Below are 24,710 nucleotides of genomic sequence, written 5' to 3'. Positions count from 1 at the left end.
GACTGTAAAGAAGTCATTTTTATTACGAGTAAAGACTGCTGCTGTATTTGATACTGAACTTATATGAAAATTGCTATTGGTTGGGTATGTTTTTGAACTGTGCTCATAAGAGCTGCCATACTGGGTCAGACCATGGTCCATCTTGCCCATAATCCTGTCTCTGACAGTGGCCGGTACCAGAGCTTCAGCGGTAGTATATAAAACAGGGCAATTATGGAGTGATTCATCCCATCTTCCATGCCCAGTGTGGCAGTCAGCGGTTTAGGGCCGCTCCGAGCATGGGGTTGCATCCCTGACCATCTTGGCTAATAACCATTGTTTGGCTTTTCTTATTTGTTTTGCTTGTTTTATTTAGTCATTCTTTTAAAAAAATAGCTACTACTATTAGGACGTACGATTCAGTCACTACAATCTGTCTTATTTCACTGCGCCACGCTATTTTCCAGAACTGGACGTATTTCTAAACTGGTTAAAGCTGGACTGTGGTATCTGTGTTTTTTTACCATAATTTTTCTTATTGCCACCTAAATAAAAAAATGTGTTTAAAAAAAAAAAAAAAAAAAACAGCCAATAGCCAGAAAAAGCAATATTTTAACTTTTTATTATGACAGTTTGAATATAGGTCACCTGAAAAATACAAATTAGTTCCCCTGCTATGAGATGTTGTAAACAAGAAATCATAAAATTGCACAGTGTTAATGCTGTTCTATAAACTTATTTCTGTGAGGCAACAGATTGCAAGATCCTACAGTAATAAATTACTGCTCAGAGGTATATCTGTCTGTATGAGGGGAACTAAAAAATCCTGTTGAATGTGTAATATATTCCTGCTGAGAGAATTATTAATATTGCTATCCTGAAGAGAAGAGAGCTCAACATGTAAACTGTGTAAGTGTTGAATCCTGAGGGCTGTGGGTTTCCAGAAGGCAATGGGAGTTTTAGCTACTCGGCAGCTCTCAAAAGATATGCTGGATAAATGAAGAGAATGAAATTAAAGGTAGCATTTCATAATGAAAATAAAATTAAAAGATGCAACACAGGTGTATCTAAGGCTGCTGAAACAACTCTATGATATGTAGATTACTTGAGAATGTTTTGAAAGAGGCAGTTTTAAGGCGGCACATGTTTCACACTGGTATATCCTGAATTCTGATCCATTTGCTGGGTGACCATAATGTGGTGTGAATGTAGTTTCTTATATTTTAGTTTCCTTATTTGGCTTGTCATGACTCCAAAGTGACTAGGTCTAGGAACTCCCCATTTGTTTTAATATGTTGGCTTTGGCAAGGATTGGTGCCTTTGACCAGAATTTTGGGGTTTGTGGGTATAATTATTTTCTAATTTGGGGTTTTGTGGGAGGGGTCTACAGGAAGCCATGATGGGCAAGGGATCGGGCTAGTTTTGGGAGAGTGGGTGGGGGGCAGGGAACTATGTAGGAGGGAGTAAAAACCAATGAGGAGTCCTTGTGGCACCTTAGACTAACAGATTTATTTGGGCATAAGCTTTCGTGGGCTATAACCCACTTCATCAGATGCATGGAGTGGAAAATACAGTAGGCAGGTATAAATACACAGCACATGAAAAGGTGGGAGTTGCCTTACCGAGTCGGGGGGGGGGGGGGGGGGGGGGGGGATCAGTGCTAACGAGGTCAGTTCAATTAGGGTGGATGTGGCCCATTCCCAACAGTAGACAAGAAGGGGTGAATATCAGCAGAGGGAAAATTATTTTTTGTAGTGACCCAGCCATTCCCAGGCCTAATTTGATGGTGTCAGGTTTGCAAACTAATTCCAGTTCTGCAGTTTCTCACTGAAGTCTGTGTTTTTGAATTTTTTTTTGTTGAAGAATTGCCAGTTTTAAGGCTGTTATTAAGTGTCCAAGGAGATTGAAGTGCTCTCCTACAGGTTTTTGAATGTTACAATTCTTGATGTCTGATTTGTGTCCATTATTCGTTTGCGTAGAGACTGTCTGATTTGTCCCATGTGTATGGCAGAGGGGCATTGCTGGAGGGAGTGTGCAAAGAGCAGAGACAAGAGGAGAGTATAGGAGGAAATGAGCAACATGAGGTATTGAGAGGAAATAAGGTCCACCTAGCAGCATTTTTACTGTTTCCCAAATAAATCTACTAAATCCACTTTATATGCCCCTCCCTACATGATGATGGGAGAATCAGAGACCCTAATGAAAGGGGGGAGGCGATGGAAGCTCCTATCTGGGAGACATAGGAAGCCATATGGTGAGGGGGTGAAACAGATTGATGAGCAACATGGACCGTTCCTGTGAGCTCCACAGGGAATCCTGTCACTAAGCAATTCTTAAATGTTTTGTAAAAATGTAAGGAAATTCCTGGCCAAAATCTTTGGTAAATTTGAAGTAATCCCTTAAAAATCTTCCCAATTTGAACAGTTCTTAGTTTGAGTCAATATATTCAGAATAAAGAAGGAGAGAATGGAAATTCCTCTTTATCCCCTTTCCTTTTTATCTTGCCCCATAATTTGAGAACAAGGGGTGACTATGAAATGAATGAGTAGTCAAGTTAGAATGAAAGAATAGTCGAGGGAATGCATCTTAGGCAGAGTATCATTAACCAGTGGAATTCACTGCTGTGGAAAGTCATGGAGATCAATACTGTAGCTGGATTTGGGGGAGGAAGAAGGGAGAGCGGACAGTTTTATGATCAATAATTTTTTGTGTGTGAGCGCTAAAATAACAGTAAGGATAACAGGATAATCAAATCTTATAAGACTTAAGATTGCTTCATGGATCAAGGAGGGATGTTAACGCAGTATAGAATGTTGCTCAGTTGACTGGAGGTTGTATGAGGAACTTTTGTCTTCTGCTAAAATATTCGATGTTGTCCCCTGCCAGAGATGGGGTACAGGACTAAAAGGATCAAGTGATGTGATCTGGTATGGATACTACATTAGGTAGGATATTGCACTAGACAGATTGTTGGTCTGATCTAACATGGCGGGAGGCTGGATTCCTAGCAGGATCTACTTTCCCTCCATGCTGGGGTACTGGACTAAACAGAACAGTGGTGTGATCTGTGTTGGTGGAAGGCAGGATCCTGGATGAGGTAGGCCACTAGTCTGACTAAATGTGGCAGGGACGCAGGATTAGATGGGACCATTGATCTGATCCAGGACATGCAGCCATTGAGAGTGGGGAAGAGGAGAGGAAACAGCACTGTGCTTGTAAATGTCCTGCACTCTTGTTGCATACCTTTGCATTGGAGTTATGGCATTGGAGGGCCATGTTCCCCACGTGTGCCGTGCATGCACAGTCTTGTCTGTTTCTGATGCATCTTGTCTTTTTTTAAATATTCACCATTGGAGGGAGAGCCCTGTCAGCTCCAGGCTGCATGTATCCATTAGTCCGTGAAATATCCATGCGCTCGATAAAGATTACCTGGGTCGCTGGAGAGAAGCCATCTGGGGAATATACTGCCTGCCAGCAGCCCGGGGCCCAGGCAGCTGAACAAGGCCTTTCTTTCTTCTCAGATTTTCATGCTCTGCGTTTGGGTACACTTAAGCAGAGGGAATGACTCAAACCTGATTTAGAAAATGTTCTTTGTTCATCAAAAAATAAACCCTTTGGTTATTCCATCAGAATGAAGCCATGTCCCGGGAACGTGCTGGTGAAGCAAAGAGATGTCAAAGTGCCACCCCAGTGCCAGATTGTGCCATTCAGGCACTGATGACTATGGTGTGGTGCAGAGTTACAGCACCTCAGAGGTGGCTTAGGGAAGGATTGTGCCTCATGGAGGAGAGATGTGGCCCTGCCTCCTCCCTGCCTCCTTTGGTGTGATGTACATCCCTAAAAGCATACAAAGGGAGAAATCCCTGCACTCTCTTGATACTGCTGTTGTGTCCTCCTTGGGCTCGCCCCCTCTATAAAGTCTTGGGACACGCTCACCTTTAATATTCTTTTCACAAAGTTGTTTTAAATGGTATTTCCTAATTTTTATAGAAAACAAAATGAAAGAGAAACAGTAACAAACAAGCAAACGGAATTTTAAATTCCAGGACTTCAGAGTGCTGTTGACTCGCAAAAAACACCAGCATGTGTAAATTCCATACACTGACCTTCCACCCTTCTCCTTTCTTGCTGGTCTCAGAAATGAGGTACATTGATGGGGGATATTTGTGTGTGTAGCTTGTGCTACTGTAGCCAGTGCTGTACTGCTTTGGACCTAAATAGAGGACTTCAATCTCCAAAGGTAATGAAGTCTGGCATCTTCCACCAGGGCTAAAATTTCTTAGGAAAGAAATGTAGAATGGTTGCTTGGATAGGGCTTGATCCTTGGAGGTGCTGAGTATACTGGACTCCTGGGAAAGTCAATAGGTTGTAAGAGACTTGGCCAAAATCATTTAACAGTGGCAATTGGTGGAGCTGGGATTAAAACACAGCCTTTCCATCTGGTGCCTTAACCACTGGATCAAGCTGAATCCCAGAGATCATCCATTGAGTCACTGAATTGTAGACCTTTCCCTAGATCATAGGGGAAAGCTGGGAACCAAATTCTGACTCCTGGATGAGGCCAGGCATTATCTCAGAACACAGATCTCTCTGCGAGTGAGGTATGTGGGGCTGGGAATACAGTATATTCCCTCCAGGGGATGAGATGCAGGAAGGAGTCTTGTAGGGAACATATTGAGTTTGAGCAGCTGATGCTTGGAAAAGCACAAAAGACTATATATATTTTTTTAAAAAAACAGAAATACTTCTGGATACAACAGGAGAGACCTCGGAAATCGGCTGGACCACCCACCCTCCTGATGGGGTAAGTGCTCCCTGACCCTCTTTCTTTCTCCACCACCTGTGGGAGGGCTTACACAGCCATCGGGGAAGGTGGGGTTGGAGCAGAATAGGTTTCTTTTCCAGTTTTCTTGCATGTGGAGTATCCAAAGTGCTTTACATTGTGCTGACTCAGATACTGGACCACACAGGCAAAGGCATTAGAAGCATGTAACTGAGAGAGTGGGATACTAGAGCTACAATGTTAGGTTCATTTCCAGCTCTCTTGGTGTTTTTCCCTGTTCAGAAGTACTTATGAAATCTTCAGCTTCCACAGGGACAGCCCAGCTGAGTCAGAGCTAGGTGCAAGGGGGCTGTGTTTAACACCTTCTCCAAAGGATGCTCTGTCTCTGTTTTGCGCTGACTCTGTCTCTCTCTCTTTTGTGTGTGTCTTCTCTGTCTTAAGATGCGAAAGGCGAGGGCAAACAGAGTTGTCGCCGTGGCATTTAGGATGCTAACATTGCACAGCAGTATCCCATTTCCCCCTAGGATTCTCCAGCAGTGCCGGCCTGGGGTACTCCCTGCCCAACAGAGGGTTGAACTGAACTTTGTTTAACACATCCACTGCAGGGAAGCCCCTCTAACAGTGCAGCAGTCCTTGCTCTGAGTGCTTTTAGCATCAGGCATCAGCCCAAGTCCCAGTGTGGGGCCCCAGCACTGTTTGCCCAAGAGGCAAGTAGAAAGCTCAGATAGAAGGAGCCTCTTGTAGAGGTATTGGATCCTGGTCCCTGTGATCCAGAGTCCAGTGATCATTATATCCCAGATTTGCCACATGTTTGAAACCCCTCTAACAACTTTCCACCTCTCTCTCTACTGCCCATTCGTTACAGTGGGACGAGGTGAGTGTCCTGGACGACAAGAAGCTCCTGATCCGAACCTTTGAGGTCTGCAATGTGGCTGAGCCAGGCCAAAATAACTGGCTGCGCACTCACTTCATAGAGCGGTATGGGGCCCACCGAGTCCATGTCCGTCTCCGTTTCTCAGTGCGTGACTGTGCCAGCATGCGGACCGTGGCTTCTTCCTGCAAGGAGACCTTCACCCTCTATTACTACCAGGCAGAAACTGACATGGCTACGCAGGATCTGCCTGAATGGCGCGAGGGGCCCTGGACCAAGGTGGATACCATTGCAGCTGACGAAAGCTTCTCACAGGTGGACAGCACTGGGAAGGTGGTGAAGATGAATGTCAAGGTGCGCAGCTTTGGGCCGCTCACCCAGCGTGGCTTCTACCTGGCTTTCCAGGACTCAGGGGCCTGCATGTCACTGGTGGCTGTACAAGTCTTCTTCTACAAGTGCCCAGCTGTGGTGAGGGGGTTTGCCTCCTTCCCTGAGACCTTTGCCGGTGGGGAGAGGACCTCGCTGGTGGAGGCGGTGGGGACCTGTGTGGCAGACGCAGAGGAGGCAAATACGGCAGGGTCCTCTGGTGTCAGGCTGCACTGCAATGGGGAAGGCGAGTGGATGGTGGCCATTGGGAGGTGCACCTGCAGGCCTGGCTACCAACCTGCTAACGACGAAGGAGCCTGCAAAGGTGAGAGACTACCTCCTTCCCCCACACTACCTATACCTTTCCCTATTGGGTTTCTAAGCCACAGAGAGCAGTTGTTGAAAGGTGCCAGAATGAGACCCCTGGAGAGCAAATCCTCTCCCCACCCCAGAGCAGGCATAACAGGAACCTCTTCACAATCAGTGAGTCTCAGCCCTGACTTAGAGGGACCACTTCTAGGGCCAAAGAGGGGGGGGTTGAGCCTCCATGGCCCATTCAGGGCTCAGCTTCTCTGCTGAGGCTGCCAGCATATAGTGCCAGCGATGATGATTGGTGTGAAAAGATCAGCCGCCCACTAGGAATTGGACTCAACCCCTACTTCATCCTCAATTCACACAAGACTCAGATTAGGCCTAAACCTGGGCAGTCCTGAGCATCCACATTCTACACTGAGTTTAAGATTTCCTGACTCTTAACCCTGTGCTCAGTCCCTTAGACTAAATTGCTTCTTAAGTGGTTTATATACAATGTAGATCCCTACTATGCTTCATCCAGCACTGACATGCAGCCACCTCAGCACATAGCAACACAACACAGCAGTTTAGGTCAATGCGAGAAATAAGAGTAATGTATTATTTAGTTTCAACTGCAGGGGCAATTGTACACAGTCAGAATGTAATCTACCCAAATAAGAAATTGGCCAGGACATTGGGGTTAAGATTCCTGCAGTCAATGCCCAGTGAAAAACGGCATGAGGTTTTTAAAGAACCTTATTTATATCACCTTGTACATGCATTATGTGAATTGATCGAGGGTGCAGTTAAGATTTTAGATGCATATCAATTAAGTCACAACCTTATCAAAATATTGTCATAAATGTAATAAAGTTAAATCGGAAAATCAAAAACAAAGTTTGACAGTTGGGAAATTCATAGTGCAGGTGACCTGCAAAGGAAAAAAAATTGCTCTGTGACTTATTTGTTTCATGTTGTTTTAAAATGGATTGAAAAGTGGAGGCCTATTTCTCCTACTTGTTTTTCACCTTAGAAACAAGTGCCAAGTCCCATCTTTCCTGTTTTTGCTGGAAGGCTTTCTGGCTGACTCAGGGCTTGTCTCGACTTGGAAAACTGGTGCTTTTTGCAACGCAGTTAACTCAGTCAAGCTAGCTAAACTCTATTGAAATCTCCACTTAACACCAGTGTAGACAAAGTTTAACACATTCAGCTTGATCAGACCCGCTAAATTCAAGGTAAAGTTTTAAAATGTCTGTCTTTTTCACCGTCAGCAATAACTGAAGTGCAGGAAGGTCTGGCCTGGTTCTTCCAGTCCCTCTGTCCCCAGTTGATCAGTAAGAATAACTGTCCAATCTCAAAAGTCCATCTACCTGACAGTGGGCTCCAGTGCGTTGCTATCATTGGCATCTTTTGCCTTGTGACATGCACCTTTCAGGTTTTTGATTCTTCACCTGTACTGAATTCCCATCCAGCAAATCCTCTCCTCTGCCAGGTTCTTGGAGATGTTCTTGTAGACATGTTGATTTTGGGTACATCTCCTCAAATCATGCTGTTTAGTAACCTCACACCAGATATCCACCAGAACCTTAGTGTCAGCCTCTGGCCAGCTGGCAACAGGCTGAGAGAAGGAACTCCCAGATGGCATTGCTGTTCAAATGCTGTGTAGAAATGGAGCAGGCTGCCTGGATTATGGGGTTTAAACATCTTCTCAGTGTATATAAACTGGTAGGTGACTTCTGGTGCAGGAGAAAGGAGTAGATTCTTAGCAAGCTTCTGGAGACAGGGACTATCTTTTTGTTCTGGGTTTCTACAGTGTCTCGCTCCCAGAATAGGGTATTGGGGGGGGGGAGGAAGCATTGGAGGACTGTCAGGATCTGAGTTAGGTAGCCTCCATCTACACTGCAAAGTGGATGGGTTAGCTTGAGTTAAAGCAGAACTCGGGCTCTAATCTATACCCACAGCCAGGCCAGCTAACTCGGATTCAAAGCACCTCCAAACCCAGCTCAGAGGTTTTTGTGTGTGGATGGTTTTGTGAGTTGGACTAAAATCCATGTGAGAGCCTGGGTTAACTCTGCAGTGAAGACATAAGCAATGATGTGAAGCTGGCTTCTAGATCTGTACTGTATATACACCATAATGGGTGATACATTTCTAGGTGATATGGTATTTCCAATATGAATCAGAATCAAAATCAAGTTACTGCAGTACTGAGGGTATCCCACTAGCTCTTCTTCGATATCTTTTCTGTTTTTACATCATGGTAGCTGAAAAGGCAATACTGGAAGTGTGTATGAGGTATGCTTTTTAAGTGTAAGGCAATTATTAGGGATTAGCTAAAAGATGAGACATATTACATAGTCAGAGCTAAGCTTTTGTGGAGCCCTCACTTTGAATTTCTAGGCTTCCAAGTATTTTGTGGTTTTCAAGTAATTACAGTGTTCTGATAAAAACAACAAGGAGTCTGGTGGCGCCTTAAAGACTAACAGATTTATTTGGGCATAAGCTTTCGTGGGTAAAAAACCACTTCTTCAGATGCATCAGTGTTCTAAGTTCACTAATTAAACTGGAATTTATTTACAACATTAAATGTATCTTAAAGGTCAGCCTCCCATCCTGGGAATTTTTTTACCTTTTTAAAAACAATGTGAAAACATGCTTTAGATAGACAACATTTTACGTAAAGGCTATACAATGGTTTTCAAAAACGGGTGACCAAAGTTTGACTCCTAAAACCATATTTAGGTAACTAGCAAGGGTCCTGATTTTCAAAAGTAGTCAGCACCCAACAGTCTCATTGAAACTGTTGGGTGCTCTCCCTTTTTGAACATCAAACCACTTATTTAGGTGGACTATGGACTTAGAAGCCCAATTTTAGGCACCCACTTTTGAATCTCTTGACCCATATATTCAAATGAGACATGCATTTCTTAAGCCAGAGTGCTTGCACTTAATAGGGAGTTCAAATGCTACCGGCTGTGCTGGAAAAGCATGTGATTTTTCTTGAAATGGAATGATTTGGCTGATGTAGTTTATCGAACAAATTATTTGTATTTATCTAAAAAAACTACATGCAAAGGATTAAGGGTTTCCTCAATTATGCACAACCCCTTTAGGTTTTACTTCCAGCTTCCTTTTTTAAGAGCTTTCCTCCTCCATTCCTACATGCTTTATCTTAAGCAATTATGAAGTCTCCTAAGATTTCCCAAATTATTCCCCTCCAAAGGTCTTTGTTAACAATCACTTCCATTTAAGTTCAAGTAAATCTGGCTTTTACTTCTCGTTGCTTAAACACCTGAAGTGACAGGTCCTCTGAAAGCTCCACTGCCCAGTCTATTGCAGTTCAGTTTGAATGTGTACACTAATGATGTACCAAACCAGTCCTGAAGGAGTACATTAAATAAAACACGCATACCTTCATTTAGCTTTCAATTAAACATTTCCCTGGGCGATAGCATCAAGACAAATAGGTACCTTGTGCAGTACTCTTAAAACATGCTCATACACATTTCTGAAGGCTAATAGTGACAGTAATAGTGTTAATGATAGCTTCACAGTTTGAACTCATTTCAAAATTAACAGAGTTTCTAATAAGCAAGTATGTGCTTTCTTTAAAGATAAGGTAGAGTTAAAATATTTTCTGTTTTTAATCTCCTTGAAGCATATTGAAAGCAGAAGGCTTGCTTATTTTGTCTGCACTTTTGCCCTTTTCCCTAGTTTATGGTTACACATTTTCTCTTCCCTTGCTTTCCTTTGAAGACAACCAGACTACTTCCATAATCTTATTTGGGAAAGTTGTTTAAGACATAGTGTCTGCATTTTGGCCATACTTTTCTACACTGGTGGAGGTTTCTATCACTGTCATCCTTTGTCATATTTCTGATTGGATTTTTGAAGTTCATATACTTTTCTTGATGCTGTATTGTTTTCTTCAAGTTTTCCTGCACTTTTGGTATGCACTTTGCCCCAAAGTGAGTCCTATTTCTCCTCTTAAATAGAAAAGATAAACTTGTCTAGTTGATGGCTGCCCTAGAAAAGACCAACTGACTTTTACTTCCTTTTATTCCTTCAGAGATTGAACCTGCCCCATTGAAAGCAACAGAAGCTTTGCCATTGACTTCAGTGGGTGCAGAGTCTGGCAAATATAGAGGGGAAAAAATAGAGCCGCCCTGAGTGGATGTTTCAGAGATGGAAAGAATGAGTTTCCTGAGGGGAAGTTGTATTATTTATAGTATTTATACCTCTATAGTATTTCTCAAAGATCAAGGATAATGGAAGAACTTTGTACCACAAAAATTTGTGGGCTCTAGGCTGAGACTGTTTTTACTCTATTATTGGTGTGGCCTGACCTAGTTCTGTGTCTTTGTATTTGTGTCTTCCTAAATGGAAATAGTTTTCCTCCCAAACCCTGTCCTATCCACTTTTGCAGTTATACATTAACCAGTTAGCCCTTGCTGAAACAAATACTTGGCTCAAGTCCATCACTGTACTCTGAACCTGGGTCCACACAGGTCAGGAAAAAAAAGTGGCTTTAAAGTGACTGGTCACTTGTTTACAACTGCACGTGGTAACATTAATATTGTAAAAAAAGCTAGAAGAATATTTTTAAAAATATATATGTAATTTGTATTTAATTCTGCTGAATCAGGTGTAATGCTTCATTGGGATGGACTAGATTTAAAAAATGAATAAAGTATCTCCTAGTATTAGCAACAATTTGTTATCAATCTAATAATCTCTCTTAATAAAGATGCATTAGCTTTATATATTGCATTCTCTTTGATTAAAAATGATTTATAACTGCAAGGGATATAATGATGCATGCAATGAGTATTGAGATTTGTTTTATTTATCAGACAAAAAACTTAGTTAAGGTAGCATTTCTGAAAGCCAGGTTACACTTAACCTACTCCCCCCACACTCCAAAACAACAAATGAACCAGAACAGCTATTGCCTCCACATGGCTCTGTGATCACTCCATGTAAAGCTAACATATGTGTAAAGAGTATCTCAGCTTACGTGAGGTGATAGAGATTTTACATGAAATAGGGGTGGAGATTTCTATCATTATGAAGCGTAAGAGGCCGTGTGCTGGTGATACTCTTTGAACAGGTTGCTCATATGTTGTGAGTGGGCAGGTGCATACAGTCATAGTGTAAACAAGTAGATTCCCCATCCTGTTCCAGGCAGGATGTACTCAGTTTGAATATGGTCCAAACCTGCCCCCTTCCTGGAGTTTGCCTTTATTGTTCACTTAAATAGCAAAACAAAATACAAATCACAATCTAAGCTTCCTTCTCAATTTAATTGGTCTTAAGGCTTTCCCCGTGAGATCCTTTTATCCCTGCTCTTAGTTCCCTTCCCAGTGAGACCATCAACCCCTTTTACATCCTGGGTTAGAGATAAATCAGACCCACTGGTCTGGCTGTGATGAGTCAGCAAAATATCTCTGCATTAATATGCAGGGTCTTAGAACCTGCCACTCCAATTATTAAAATACATGACAATGTTGTCAGTGGTAAAGATGCATGGTGTGCAGACATTGTTTTCACAGGGTCTCTCTCTCTCCGTCTCCCTCCCCCCGCCCCCATTCAAAGGTTTCCTACTTGTACAATGAGGATAACTATCTCACAGGAAAGGATGTTATGGAGGAGCTATAAGGGAAATGTATTATTAAGGTCACATGGTGTGACAAAAACTGGGAATTAGAAAGGGGTTGGATCTGAACTTTGAGTGTTAAAAATCTGAACCCATATCTGGATGTCAGAAATGGCCCCTTTCTTTCAAATAGGCTGAATGAAAACCCTAGATCTGAAGAGCCTGAATGTAGGTTCAGAATCTGGACCTGAATTTTATGGCTTGAGCCCATCTCAACTATGCAAGAATATAACTCAGGTGTGCATGGTGCTCAGTACACTAGGCTGCACTGTATGTAGGTCTATTATTGTATTGCTGGTCCAGCAAGGTCTAATGCACTTTTAGGTATGTCTGCACTGCAAAGAAAAACCCACAGTGCTGAGTCTCAGAACCTAGATTAATTGACTTGGGCTTGTGGGGCTGAAAATAACAGTGTAGATGGCCCCCCTCAAGTTGGAGCCCAGGCTCTGAGACCCACTCCCCACTCCAGGTTTCAGATCCTAAGCCCCAGTCTAGTGGGAACATCTACACTACTATTTTTAGCCCTGCAGCCTGAACCCAGTAGGCCCAAGTCAGTTGTCCTGGGCTCTGAGACTTGGTGCCACAGGTTTTCCTTTGCAGCGTAGACATATACATAAAGTCTGTCAGACCCTTGGCATGCTTCATAAGGGTGGTGGTAGGGGGACTTTGGGAAGTTCATTGGGATCGGGCATTCCTAAATCTCTTTATTTCAAGTTGTTTAATTTCGAGAATGTGCCCCAGTTCTTCGAAAATAGACTTATGTGACAGTTATGATCAAGAACTTTTGCATAAACCATACTTGAAGTTTCTAGGCCAACCAGCTTTGGAAAGATGATGTGGCAAAAAAGCATTCTAAGAATTTACTCAACCTGATGTTCAGCATCTCTGAAAGAGTTTGTGTAGTTTACCCCAAATTTGGTCTCCAATTTTTTCTCTGGCCAAACATCATCTGTCCAATACCTGCAGTGGAAAAGAACTTTTTTGAGGATTTTACGGAGGTCCAAAAATTGAGCTAATAATGGACAGTTGGTTCCAATGTCAACCACAGGGAGGCTATCACCCCTTGCATAATAACAGTGGTAATAAAGAGCCCAATTCTGCTGAATTTACATTAGTAGTACCTTACTCCATGAGTAATCTCATTGATTTTAGTTCATATCTGACATCCTGACGATCTGCTTCTACCATTTCATGACAGATCTAGCAATGCATGGCTCTGACAGATGGTGCAGAGCTGGCCTTTCAATGCCACTGTAGAAATTGTGGACTGAAATTTCATTACAACTAGGGCTGTCAATTAATCACAGTTAACTCACGCGATTAACTCAAAAAATTAATCACGATTAATTGCACTTATAACAATAGAATACCAATTGAAATTTATTAAATATTTTGGATGTTTTTCTACATTTTCAATATTGATTTGAATTACAACGCAGAACACAAAGTGCACAGAGCTCACTTCATATATTTGAAATAAATATACACTGTAAAAGTGATAAAAGAAATAGTATTTTTCAGTTCACCTCATACAAGTACTGTAGTGCAATCTCTTTATCGTAAAAGTGTAACTTACAAATGCAGATTTTTTTGGTTACATAACTGCACTCAAAAACAAAACAGTGTAAAAACTTTAGAGCCTACAAGTCTGTGCAGTCCTACTTCTTTTTCTGCCAATCGCTAAGACAAACCAGTTTGTTTACATTGACGGGAGATACTGCTGCTTACTTCTTTACAATGTCACCTGAAAATGAGAATAGGCGTTCTCATGGCACGTTTGTAGCCGGCGTTGCAAGGTATTTACATGCCAGATATGCTAAACATTTGTATGCCCCTTCATGCTTCAGCCACCATTCCAGAGGACATGAATCCATGCTGATAATGCTCGTTAAAAAAACTAATGCATCAATTAAATTTGTGACTGTACTCCTTGTGGGGAGAATTGTATGTCTCCTGCTCTATTTTACCCGCATTTTGCATATATTTCATGTTATAGCAGTCTTGGATGATGACCCAGCACATGTTCATTTTAAGAACACTTTCACAACAGATTTGACAAAACGCAAAGAAGGAGAATTTAAAAATAGCTACAGCACTCGACCCAAGGTTTAAGAATCTGATGTGCCGTCCAAAATCTGAGAGGGACGAGGTGTGGAGCATGCTTTTAGAAGTCTTAAAAGAGCAACGCTCAGATGCGGAAACTACAGAACCCAAACCACCAAAAAAGAAAATCAACCTTCTGCTGGTGGCATCTGACTCAGATGATGAAAATGAATATGCATCAGTCCACTCTGCTTTGGATCGTTATCAAACAGAACCCATCATCAGCATGGAAGCATATCCTCTGGAATGGCGGTTGAAGCATGAAGGGACGTATGAATCTTTAGTACATTTGGCATGCTAATATCTTGCAATGCCAACTACAACAGTGCCATGCAAACGCCTTTTCTCACTTTCAGGTGACATTGTAAACAAGAAGAAGGCAGTATTATCTCCTGCAAATTGTAACCAACCTTGTTTGTCTGAGTGATTGGCTGACCAAGAAGTAGAACTGAGTGGACTTGTAGGCTCTAAAGTTTTACATTGTTTTATTTTTGAATGCAGTTTTTTTTGTACATAATTCTACATTTGTAAGTTCAACTTTCATGGTAAAGAGATTGCACTACAGTACTTGTATGAGGGGAAATGAAAAATACAATTGTTTTTTACAGTGCAAATATTTGTAATATAAAATGAGCACTGTACACTTTGTATTCTGTGTTGTAATTGAAATTAATATATTTGAAAATGTAGTAAACATCCAAAAATATTTAAAATAAATGGTATTCTGTTTATCGCAATTATTTTTTTTATTTTTTTTTTTTTAGTCGCTTGACAGCCCTAATTGCAACATTTACCCTGGAACATGATAGTATTGGGCTGTTCTTGACTAGGTTTTGGGGAAAGGAAAGGAAAGCTCTGTTCTTCTTCTAGTGATTGTTCATGTCGATTCCAATCAGGTGTGCGCATGCAGTGTGCCCAGTCGTCAAACTTTTTCCCTTAGCAGCACCTGTTGGGTCGGCCAGGGAGGCCCCTGGAGTGGCGCCAAATATATGACCATGCCGACCCGACCCTCCTTCAGTTCCTTCTTACCGGCCGTGGCGGTGTTGGAACTGCATTAGCTTGATTGTCTGCAAGTCTTCCCTTAGCCATTTTTAGTTCTTCACAGCTTTTCTTGCGTTTTATTTTTTGGTTTATTGTTTAGTACTATAGCTTTGGTGAGTGGGTCGTTCTCCCCTCACCCCGCCTTAGGCTCCAAGGCATGTCATCAACTCTGGTGACCCAGTCAGCACCACTGAGTCAGGAACCCAGCGCCTCTCCGGCGGGACACTGCTTGGTGGAGGAGTTGGAACCCCTCTCCGCTTCAGATACTTTCGAGGCTTCAAGGTAGCTGATAGAAAGTACTGCGCCTCACCCCCTTGCTGTTAGAGAGAAGCCTCTGGCACCGCTTAGACGGGTGCCATCTAGAGGCAAACTGGCAATGATGAGACCCTCTTTCTCATCCGACCAGCACCATTCACTGCACTGTTCCCAGTCTACTTCACATGCTTGGGGTCTCCGGCACTGAGGAGTCGGCAACGGTCTCGATCACCCTCTATCACCAGGCACCAGGATACGGTACCGGACCACAGGAGCTGTTCCCCGGCACTGGACTTGCAGCACCGATCTAAGTCACGGGAAAGCCGACACTGATCATCTACATGGTTGTCACGGTACCAATCCCTGACTTCCTCTTCTTGGCACCGACTGCCGGCGCAGGGATCCTCGGCACCGCTGTGGTCATCGCCCTCAGGATCCTCGGACTCTGGGGCCAGCTCCTACTATTCACGGCGCAGTAGGCACAGGCCGGACAAGTGCAGGAGGCACGCTCCTTCGTCCTGGCAACCACAGTGGCCACCCGCTGCACAATGGCCCCTCTGGACCCCCTAGGCTTACCATCAGGCCCAGGGTACCCCTCCAGGGTTTCTAGGTTCGTTATGTCGGGGCATCACCAGGCAGGGTCACCTACAGACAGAACCACCCCTCGTAAGACAGAGGCGGCTCTATCCAGACCACCCCCACATATTACAGAGGGCCCAGGTCCACCCACATCCCAGGTCCCATTGGACCACGTTGCACCACTTGACACTAATGCTACCCAGGACCAACCTGAGCACATGGTGGGGCATGACAACTCTGTGCCACCACTGGCCTCCTCTTTGTCTTCGCCTGATGAGGCAGTGATAGGAGTGTCCGCTTCAGGTCCTCCACCCATCAACCACAGGGTTCACCAGGACCTACTCCACTGCATCGCCCGTAATATGGGCCTACAGGTGGAGGAAGTCATTGAGTCAGAGGACCCGGTAGTGGACATTCGTACTCCGGAGGGTCCTTCCAGGGTGGCATTGCTAGTGATTAAGACTATTAGCAACAATTATAATGCTCTATGGCAGACTCCAGGCTCCATTCCACTCACTGCCAGAGGTGTGGAAAGAAAATATTGTATGCCTTCTAACGGTTATGAATTCTTGTTCTCTCAGACACACTCTTGCTCCCTGGTAGTCTCTGCGGTGAATGAGAAGGAGCCTCAGGGACAACAGGCACTGGCTCCCGAGGCCAAAGAGGCCAAACAGATGGGCCTCTTCGGCAGGAAAATTTATGCTGCCAGGGGATCTACAGCTGAGGATAGCTAACCAGTTTTAACTCGTGGAACTCCATGTCAAAATATAAGGAGTTACTCCCCACTGAGTCAAAGGCTGAGTTCTCTGCTCTGTTTGAGGAGGGCAAGGCAGTTGCCAGGACATCCCTCACTTCACTCGGCCAAAACCATCGCCTCAGGGGTGGTCATGAGGAGAACAGCTTGGCTCCAAGCATCCAGGTTTCCCCCGGAATCATAGAATATCAGGGTTGGAAGGGCCCTCAGGAGGTCATCTAGTCCAACCCACTGCTCAAAGCAGGACCAATCCCCAATTTTTGCCTCAGATCCCTAAATGGCCCCCTCAAGGACTGAACTCACAACCCTGGGTTTAGCAGGCCAATGCTCAAACCACTGAGCTATCCCTTCCCTGAAGTTCATCAGACCCTTTCCTTTGAGGGTGCGGGGCTGTTTTCGGATCAGATAAATTCAAGGCTTCACGGCCTTAAGAATTCCAGGGCAATGATGAAATCTCTGGGGATTCACACACCTGCTACGCACCTTTCAAGCCTCAGCCGGTACAGCAGCAGAGGCAATACGAATACTGTAGGGGCAGGAATTCCAGGCATAGGCCTTTCAACCCTCCGTCAGGCCAAGGGCAGGACCTGACCAAGCCATCGTTGGGACCCAAACAAGGATTTTGAAGAGACGCCCAAGGACGGCGTACCAGCCATGATCATGGATCCTTCCCCCCATTTTTTTTGAACCATCTATCCCACTTCTACCATGCATGGTCCCATATAACATCAGACCACTGAGTTCTTCGCACGATAGAAGTGGGATATTCTCTTCACTGCTCCTTGTTCTGCCATCTGCCACCACTGAGAACAGCCTAGCTCCATCCTTTTTGGAACCCCCGTTCAGGTAGTTGAAGGTTGCTATCAAATCCCCCCTCACTCTTCTCTTCTGCAGACTAAATAACCCAAGTTCCCTCAGCCTCTCCTCATAAGTCATGTGCCCCAGCCCCCTAATCATTTTCATTGCCCTCCACTGGACTCTCTGCAATTTGTCCACATCCCTTCTGTAGTGGGGGACCCAAAACTGGAAGCAATATCCAGGGTGGCTGCTTCAATGCCAAATAGAGGGGAATAATCACTTCCCTCAATCTGCTGGTAATGCTCCTACTAATACAGCCCAATATGCCATTGGCCTTCTTGTCAACAAGGGCATACTGCTGGCTCATATCCAGCTTCTTGTCCACTGTAATCCCCAGGTCCTTTTCTGCAGAACTGCTGCTTAGCCATTCGGTCCCCAGCCTGCAGCGGTGCATGGGATTCTTCTGTCCTAAGTGCAGGACTCTGCACTTGTCCTTCTTGAACCTCATCAGATTTCTTGTGGCCCAATCCTCCAATTTGTCCAGGTCACTTTGGACCTGATCCCTATCCTCCAGCATATCTACCTCCCCCCAGTTTAGTGTCATCTGTGAACTTGCTGAGGGTGCAATTAATCCCATCATCCAGATCATTGATAAAGATGTTGGCCAACAGTGGCCCCAGGACCGACCCCTGGGGCACTCTGCTTGATACCGGCTGCCAACTAGACATCGAGCTGTTGATCCCTGCCCGTTTAGCCTGAGAATCTAGCCAGCTTTCTATCCAATTTATAGTCCATTCATCCAATCCATACCTTTTTAACTTGCTGGCAAGAATACTGTGGGAGACTGTATCAAAAGCTTTGCTAAAGTCAAGATATATGACGTCCACTGCTTTCCCCATATCCACAGAGCCAGTTATCTCATCATAGAAGGCAATCAGGTTGGTCAGGCATGACTTGCCCTTGATGAATCCGTGTGGACTGTTCCTGATCACCTTCCTCTCCTCCAAGTGCTTCAGAATGGATTCCTTGAGGACCTGCTCCATGATTTTGCCAGGGACTGAAGTGAGGCTGACTGATCTGTAGTTCCCCCGGTTCTCTTTCTTCCCTTTTTTAAAGATGGGCACTATATTAGCCTTTTTCCAATCGTCTGGGACCTCTCCCGATCATGACAAATTTTCAAAGATAATGGCCAATGGCTCTGCAATCACATCCGCCAACTCCTTTAGCACTCTCAGATGCAGCACATCCGGCCCCATGGACTTGTGCTCATCAAGCTTTTCTAAATAGTCCCGAACCACTTCTTTTTCCACAGAGGGCTGGTCACCTCCTCCCCATACTGTGTTGCCCAGTGCAGCAGTCTGGGAGCTAACCTTGTCTGAGGATGATTTAGTTGGGGATTGGTCCTGCTTTGAGCAGGGGGTTGGACTAGATGCCTCCTGAGGTCCCTTCCAACCCTGATATTCTTTGATTCTAAGATGGAGGCAAAAAAAGCATTGAGTACTTCAGCTTTTTCCACATCATCTGTCACTATGTTGCCTCCCTCATTCAATAAGGGTCTCACACTTTCCCTGATCATCTTCTTGTTGCTGACATACTTGTAGAAAGCCTTCACATCCCTTGCTAGCTGCAACTCCAATTGTGCCTTGGCCTTCCTGATTACACCCCTGCATGCTCAAGCAATATATTTATACTCCTCCCCAGTCATCTGTCCAAATTTCCACTTCGTGTAAGCTTTCTTTTTTAGGTTTAAGCTCACCGAAGATTTCACTGTTAAGCTAAGTTGGTCGCCTGCCATATTTGCTATTCTTTCTGCACTTTGGGATGGTTTGTTCCTGCGCCCTCAATAAGGCTTCTTTATAATACAGCCAGCAGAAGAATGGAAATATAGGCTTGATCAATACTGATATGTAGGGAACCCCTTGGCACAAAAAGTATTGTTGCTGTCGTCTCAGCTACGTTCCATTGGGAGGAGGAGAATGAGTTTGAAATCAACTATCAAAACAGGCACTGAGCCTGCTCATTTACAGTGAAGCATTTTACCATATGTTATGTGGAAATAGGATTGTCTCCACCAGTCATAGTGCTGGGATGCTGTGTACTTACTGAAGCAGAACTGTACACTTTCCCCCAGTTAAGGAATTCCCTGCACTCGGGTTGTGGGAGTCCGATTTGCATGATGGCTGTGCAGCTATTTCTTAACTGTAGAGTGACTATGCAAATCCCTCTACTCCGGACTGGCTACTATAATCCATCTGCTGAGACACTCTCTCCTTCGCTCAGAATCTTCAAGCTGTTTCACAGAAACGATGATGCCATCTCCGCTTCTTGCTCCCTTCAGCTGAAGCAGTAAAACACTAAAATGTACAAGAAACTCACTGCACAAAAAGTAATGAAAATGAGGCTGAAGCTGCAGAAAGGAAAATTCTTTTTAAAATGTCCCTTTTCCCTTCTCCCTCCTGCCTCTTTCCTATAGGTCAGTAAGGCTCTTGTGCCTAAACTAACTAGCATATATTCACTGCTAGTTGACACCAGAAGAATTCCAGCTCCTCCTTGTCATTTCAGTTTTGAAACACAATGTAAACGATATATTGGAGATGTTCTGGGGACATGAGCTTTACTGGCCTGCAGACAGGGGGGAAAGGGTGGGTTTCAGAAAGGAGCCAATATAGAAGAGGTGGAAGGTATGGTGGGCCAGTGGCCAGCCCGAGATGCTTCCGATGAATGTGCAAGACTCATCACCACTGAATACCTGGCCCGTAGTTTCTTTCTGACAACATTAGTTAATGATTAACTTACACTGTGAATCATGAGGGCTCTATTGAAATCTATTGCAAAATTCCCACTGGCTTTAATGGAGCCAGGACTTTGCTTTCTGTCTCTTACATATTTTTTATTTTATCCAGTGTAACTGTGGATATTAATATTTTCCATGAACTGTCTACTCCTTTTTTGAATCTAAGTTCTTTCTTTCAGTGAGATCTTGTAGCAAGGAGTTTCACAGGTTAATTATGCATCCTGTAAAAGTATTTCTTTTCTTTTTTTCAGTTTTAAATGTGTTGCTTTTCAATTTCATTGAACTTCCCCTTGTTCTTATATTAGGAGACAGTAAATAGAATTGCCCAGTTCACCTTTGCTGTCCCATTCATTCTTTTGTATTCCTTTGTCAGGTCCCATCTTATTTGCCTCCTCTCAATACTACATGGATCTAATTTCCTCATACAGAAACCTCTCTAATAGGCATCTAATAATTTTTGCCAACTGTGTCTGGACCCTTTTGCAGTTACGATATCTTTTGGGGGATGGGATGACCAGAATGGTACACAGTATTTATTCTAGATGAGGGCAAGACATTGATTTATAAAGGGCCAAAAGTGTTTTTCCTCTTTCCCTTTGAGCAGTATGACAGCCTTACTGGTGGTGTTTTGTAGTTTTTCTTCTTTTGTTTAAAATTTGACTATTTAAAATGCTCAGTATAGTCTGCGGGTGCTGTGTTCTTGGTGAGCCAGGAACAATCATATGCTGGGTTAATACACTCAGCCCTCTCATTTCATTCAGTTCCAGATATTATTATTGATTTATAAAGAGGAAGCAAACTCCCCCCATTACCATTTTAGATACAGTGTGACTTGTTTAGTCTTGTGGCAGTATCTCAAACTAGTTGAGTTATGGGCTGGGCCATTTTCTTGTGGCTGCTGTGAAAGTTGGAGGCAGTAGTGAAATAATGCTTAAAATGGTCAGCCAGCCTCCAGCATCTGGGGATCTTTTTGCCTATAGATGGTTGCTTTAACAAGGCATCATTAATGCACAGCTTGAGGGGGTGTGCAAAACCAGCCCAAACCATACACACTGCAATAATTGAAAGCTTTTCTAATGTTTCAAACATTATCATAGGGGACAACATGGCTATTATCATTGGCAAACTACCATTTCTTGAGCATTTTTAGAAAAGTAACGGAAATGACAGCATCTACCTGTGTGTTTGCGATCTCTGCGTGTGTGCTAAGCAATTAGGGGAAACACCCTACCCCCTCACCACTAACTAACAGCATGGAAATATTTAAAGGGTCTAAACACAAAGCAAGAAGAGGAATATTTAGTATGGTGCATGGGCGGTAACTACCAATAATGGGATAAAATAAAGAAAGGGAAAAACATAGCCTGAATATCAGGAAAAGATTCCTGACAGTGAGATGTAGGCAGCTGTGAAACTGTCTTCCAAGGAAAGGGGTGGAAGCCCTTTGCTAGGGGCTTTTAAAACTAGACTGGACAAAACCTAGACAAAGAGTTGTAGGGAACAATTTTGTCCTGGGAATATCCATTTTTCACAGGGAAATGGATTGGATGATCTAATAGGCGTTTTCCGTTTCTAACGTCTGTAATTCATGGAACACTAAATGGCTGTCTTATTTGTACTGTGACCCTCCAGACACTATGCTAGGACTAACATCACAGAACATGTTATTAATATAGCATCACTGCCCTAAGTCAGGAATCATCTAAATATTATGTAATTCATTGCATGATTATTTAAAATATTTATTTTGTGGATAAATATTCACATTCCTTTTAAAAACTCTGTCTGTGTATCTATCACATATCAATGTCATATCCTTAAAGAAAATGTTGGAGATTTCATTTACAGTTCCCTAATCTGATCACTAGACAACACCACCATCATATTAACTTAATTTTTTATTAGTTATTTTGGTATAATCAATCATTCTTATTCCTGGAATGTGTACACAAGTTAAAATACACAAAAATGATTTTAGAATTAATCAAACACAAATATGTAAATATTCTTTTACATTAGACTACTCAGATAAAGCACCATACTACTGTACTTGCCAACAAAAACAACATCTACCCAATCACTATACCACCTCTTACTACCCTCTTCTTTCTATTTCTCAAATCACTACCTGAATGACTGAAAAATAGAGAAAATTTTGCACAATGCTCTAGATCCATTAACACACCTGGGCCCTTGTAGACCAAAGAGAGGAATGTTTCAGAGCTGTAGAAGAGGGGGAGTTCTCAGTGAAGTGCCTTTTGTGACTACAGGTACATCCTATGGAGAGAGAGAAAGTGTGATAACCTTTCAGGTTCTGGGACACAAATACAGAACTATTCTGCTGACTCACCCTGCCAGGCAGAATAGACAGGTCCTTTTAGCTCCAAGCCAGGAGGAAAAAAGTGTATACGTTTCTCTCTGAGGGTTGAGGCAAATAAAGGTAGGGATAAAGGAGACCAGAATAGGGAAACTGCAGGAGTAGCCAAGCACAGGAGCACAGTGGGATGGTATGTAGTGGGATGGTGAGATGAGTACAGTAGAATGGTGTTCTGTAAAGGTGGATTGCCGGACATGGATGGGGTCTGCCTGAGGAAGATAAGAGAGAGCATCTTAGGATGCTAATTTGCCAACCTAACAAGAAGGGTTTTAAACTAGGTGGGATAAATAGATCCCAGAAGATTTTAGGAAGGCGTTGACACAGTTCCATATGACATTCTCATGAGCAAACGAGATAAATCTGGTCTAGATTAAACCACTACAAAATAGGTGCACAACTGGTGGAAAAATCATACTCAAAAATCAATGGTTTGATGTCAAAATGGAATGATGTATCTAGTGGGTTTCCACTGGGGTCTGTCCTGGTTCCGGTACTATTCCAATTTTTCATTAAGGATTTGATGGAGTAGAGAGTACACTTATTAAATTTATAGATGACACAAAGCTATGAAGGGTTGCAGGTACTTTGGAGGAGAGGATTAGAATTCAAAATGACTGACAAATTGGATAATTGGTCTGAACTCAACAAGATGAATTTCAATAAAGACAAGTGCAAAGTACTACCCTTGGGAACGAAAAATCAGATGACTATGAGTAGGCATAGAAGGATTAAATTTTTATTGGTAAGTGTTGATAAACATGGATTTCATTGTGCATACACAAACCAATGAATACAATACTTCATGGATGATAATAGAGATTTATAGACAGGCAAAGTAAGAAAAATGATGCTTGAGAACTTGTTAGAGTTCCATCTTAATGTGTATAAAACATATTGTAATGCAGGGATATCATTTGAGTGGGGGATTTGTATTTTAATGGTTAAAAAACCTTAACTTTTTGAATGTCAGTGTCTAATGTCATTGAATAGTTATTGTCTGGCACACTCACTCATAATTTCCTGCAGCTGTGAAAATTTAAATTGATAAATATAGAAAAAATGCTTAAAATAAACATTGATATTATCCATAGAAATTACACAAAAATAAAAATTTGAATTCTGCCAAGCCTAAATATGAGTCAACAGTGTGATGCTGCTGCAAAAAAGACAAATGTAATTCCGGCGTGTATTAACAGGACTGTCGTATGTAAGACATGGGAGATAATTATTCCACTCTACTTGGCACTGGTGAGACCTCAGGTGGGGTATTGTGTTCAGTTCTGGGCATCACATTATAGGAAAGGTGTCGGTAAATTGGAGAGGGTCCACAGGAGAACCAAAAAATGATACAAGGTTTAGAAAACCTGATTTGTGAGGAAATGCAGAAAAAATCGGGCATAATTTAGTTTAGAGAAGAGAAGGCTGAAGAAGGCCAGAATATTTTTCAAATATGTAAAAGGTTGCTATATATAGGTAGGTGAGCAAGTGTTCTCCGTATGTACCAAAGGTAGTTTGCAGCAAGGGAGATTCAGGTTAGATATTAGGAAAAAAACGTCTAACAATAATGAGAGTTACAGCACTGGAACAGGTTGTTTGGGGAGATAGTGGAATCCCTTTCACTGGAGGTTTTTAAGGGCAGGTTAGACAAACTCCTGTCAGGGCTGGTCTAGGTATCCTAAATCCTGCCTCAGTCTGGGGGGATGGACTAGATGACCTCTTGAGGTTCCTTCCAGTCTCACATTTCTATTATTCTAGTTGGGGAGGAAACCAATATTGCCAACCCCATGCATTCAGAAATCACGAGTCAGGTCTCAAAAAACATGAGTTTTTAAAAAAATGTATTTGGGGTCTATTTTATCTGTCTTCTGGTTTCTGAGTCTTAACTCTTGAGGATGCATCTTGAGTCACATTTTTCAAACTTTTATCTACAACTATGATGGCTAAAAATATACATGAAAGCTGAGACTCTCGTGTGGCTGGGGCATTAAGAAAAACACCAAATGTCAGAAGGCTTTTGATAAAATAGGGAGAGTTTACCAGTGTGAAACGCTCTTTCCCAT

General features: G+C 43.0%; 1 protein-coding gene across 8 annotated transcripts in view; it reads left to right on the top strand.

Moving 5' to 3' along the window:
• The window catches only part of LOC102932912 (ephrin type-B receptor 5), a 133,359-nt gene that overhangs the window by 49,890 nt on the left and 58,759 nt on the right, over window positions 1-24,710 (top strand). For 5 of the 8 annotated variants that reach the window (XR_006290479.1, XM_027830758.3, XM_043545620.1 and 2 more), the window contains exons 3-4: window positions 4,719-4,783; window positions 5,628-6,324. Coding sequence is in view for 7 of the 8 variants with exons in the window: in XM_027830758.3 (XP_027686559.2) it covers window positions 4,719-4,783; window positions 5,628-6,324 (762 nt within the window). In the remaining variant the exon portion in view is untranslated. Of the gene's footprint in view, window positions 1-4,718; window positions 4,784-5,627; window positions 6,325-10,362; window positions 11,095-24,710 lie in introns of those variants that run through there. The other 3 variants (XM_043545676.1, XM_043545717.1, XM_043545649.1) reach the window with 3 other exon arrangements.

The sequence above is a fragment of the Chelonia mydas genome, chromosome 1 (genome assembly GCF_015237465.2).
Source record: "Chelonia mydas isolate rCheMyd1 chromosome 1, rCheMyd1.pri.v2, whole genome shotgun sequence".
Lineage (NCBI taxonomy): Eukaryota > Metazoa > Chordata > Testudines > Cheloniidae > Chelonia > Chelonia mydas.
Note: the sequence above shows the minus strand (reverse complement) of the source record. Positions and strands in the feature narration are given on the sequence as shown.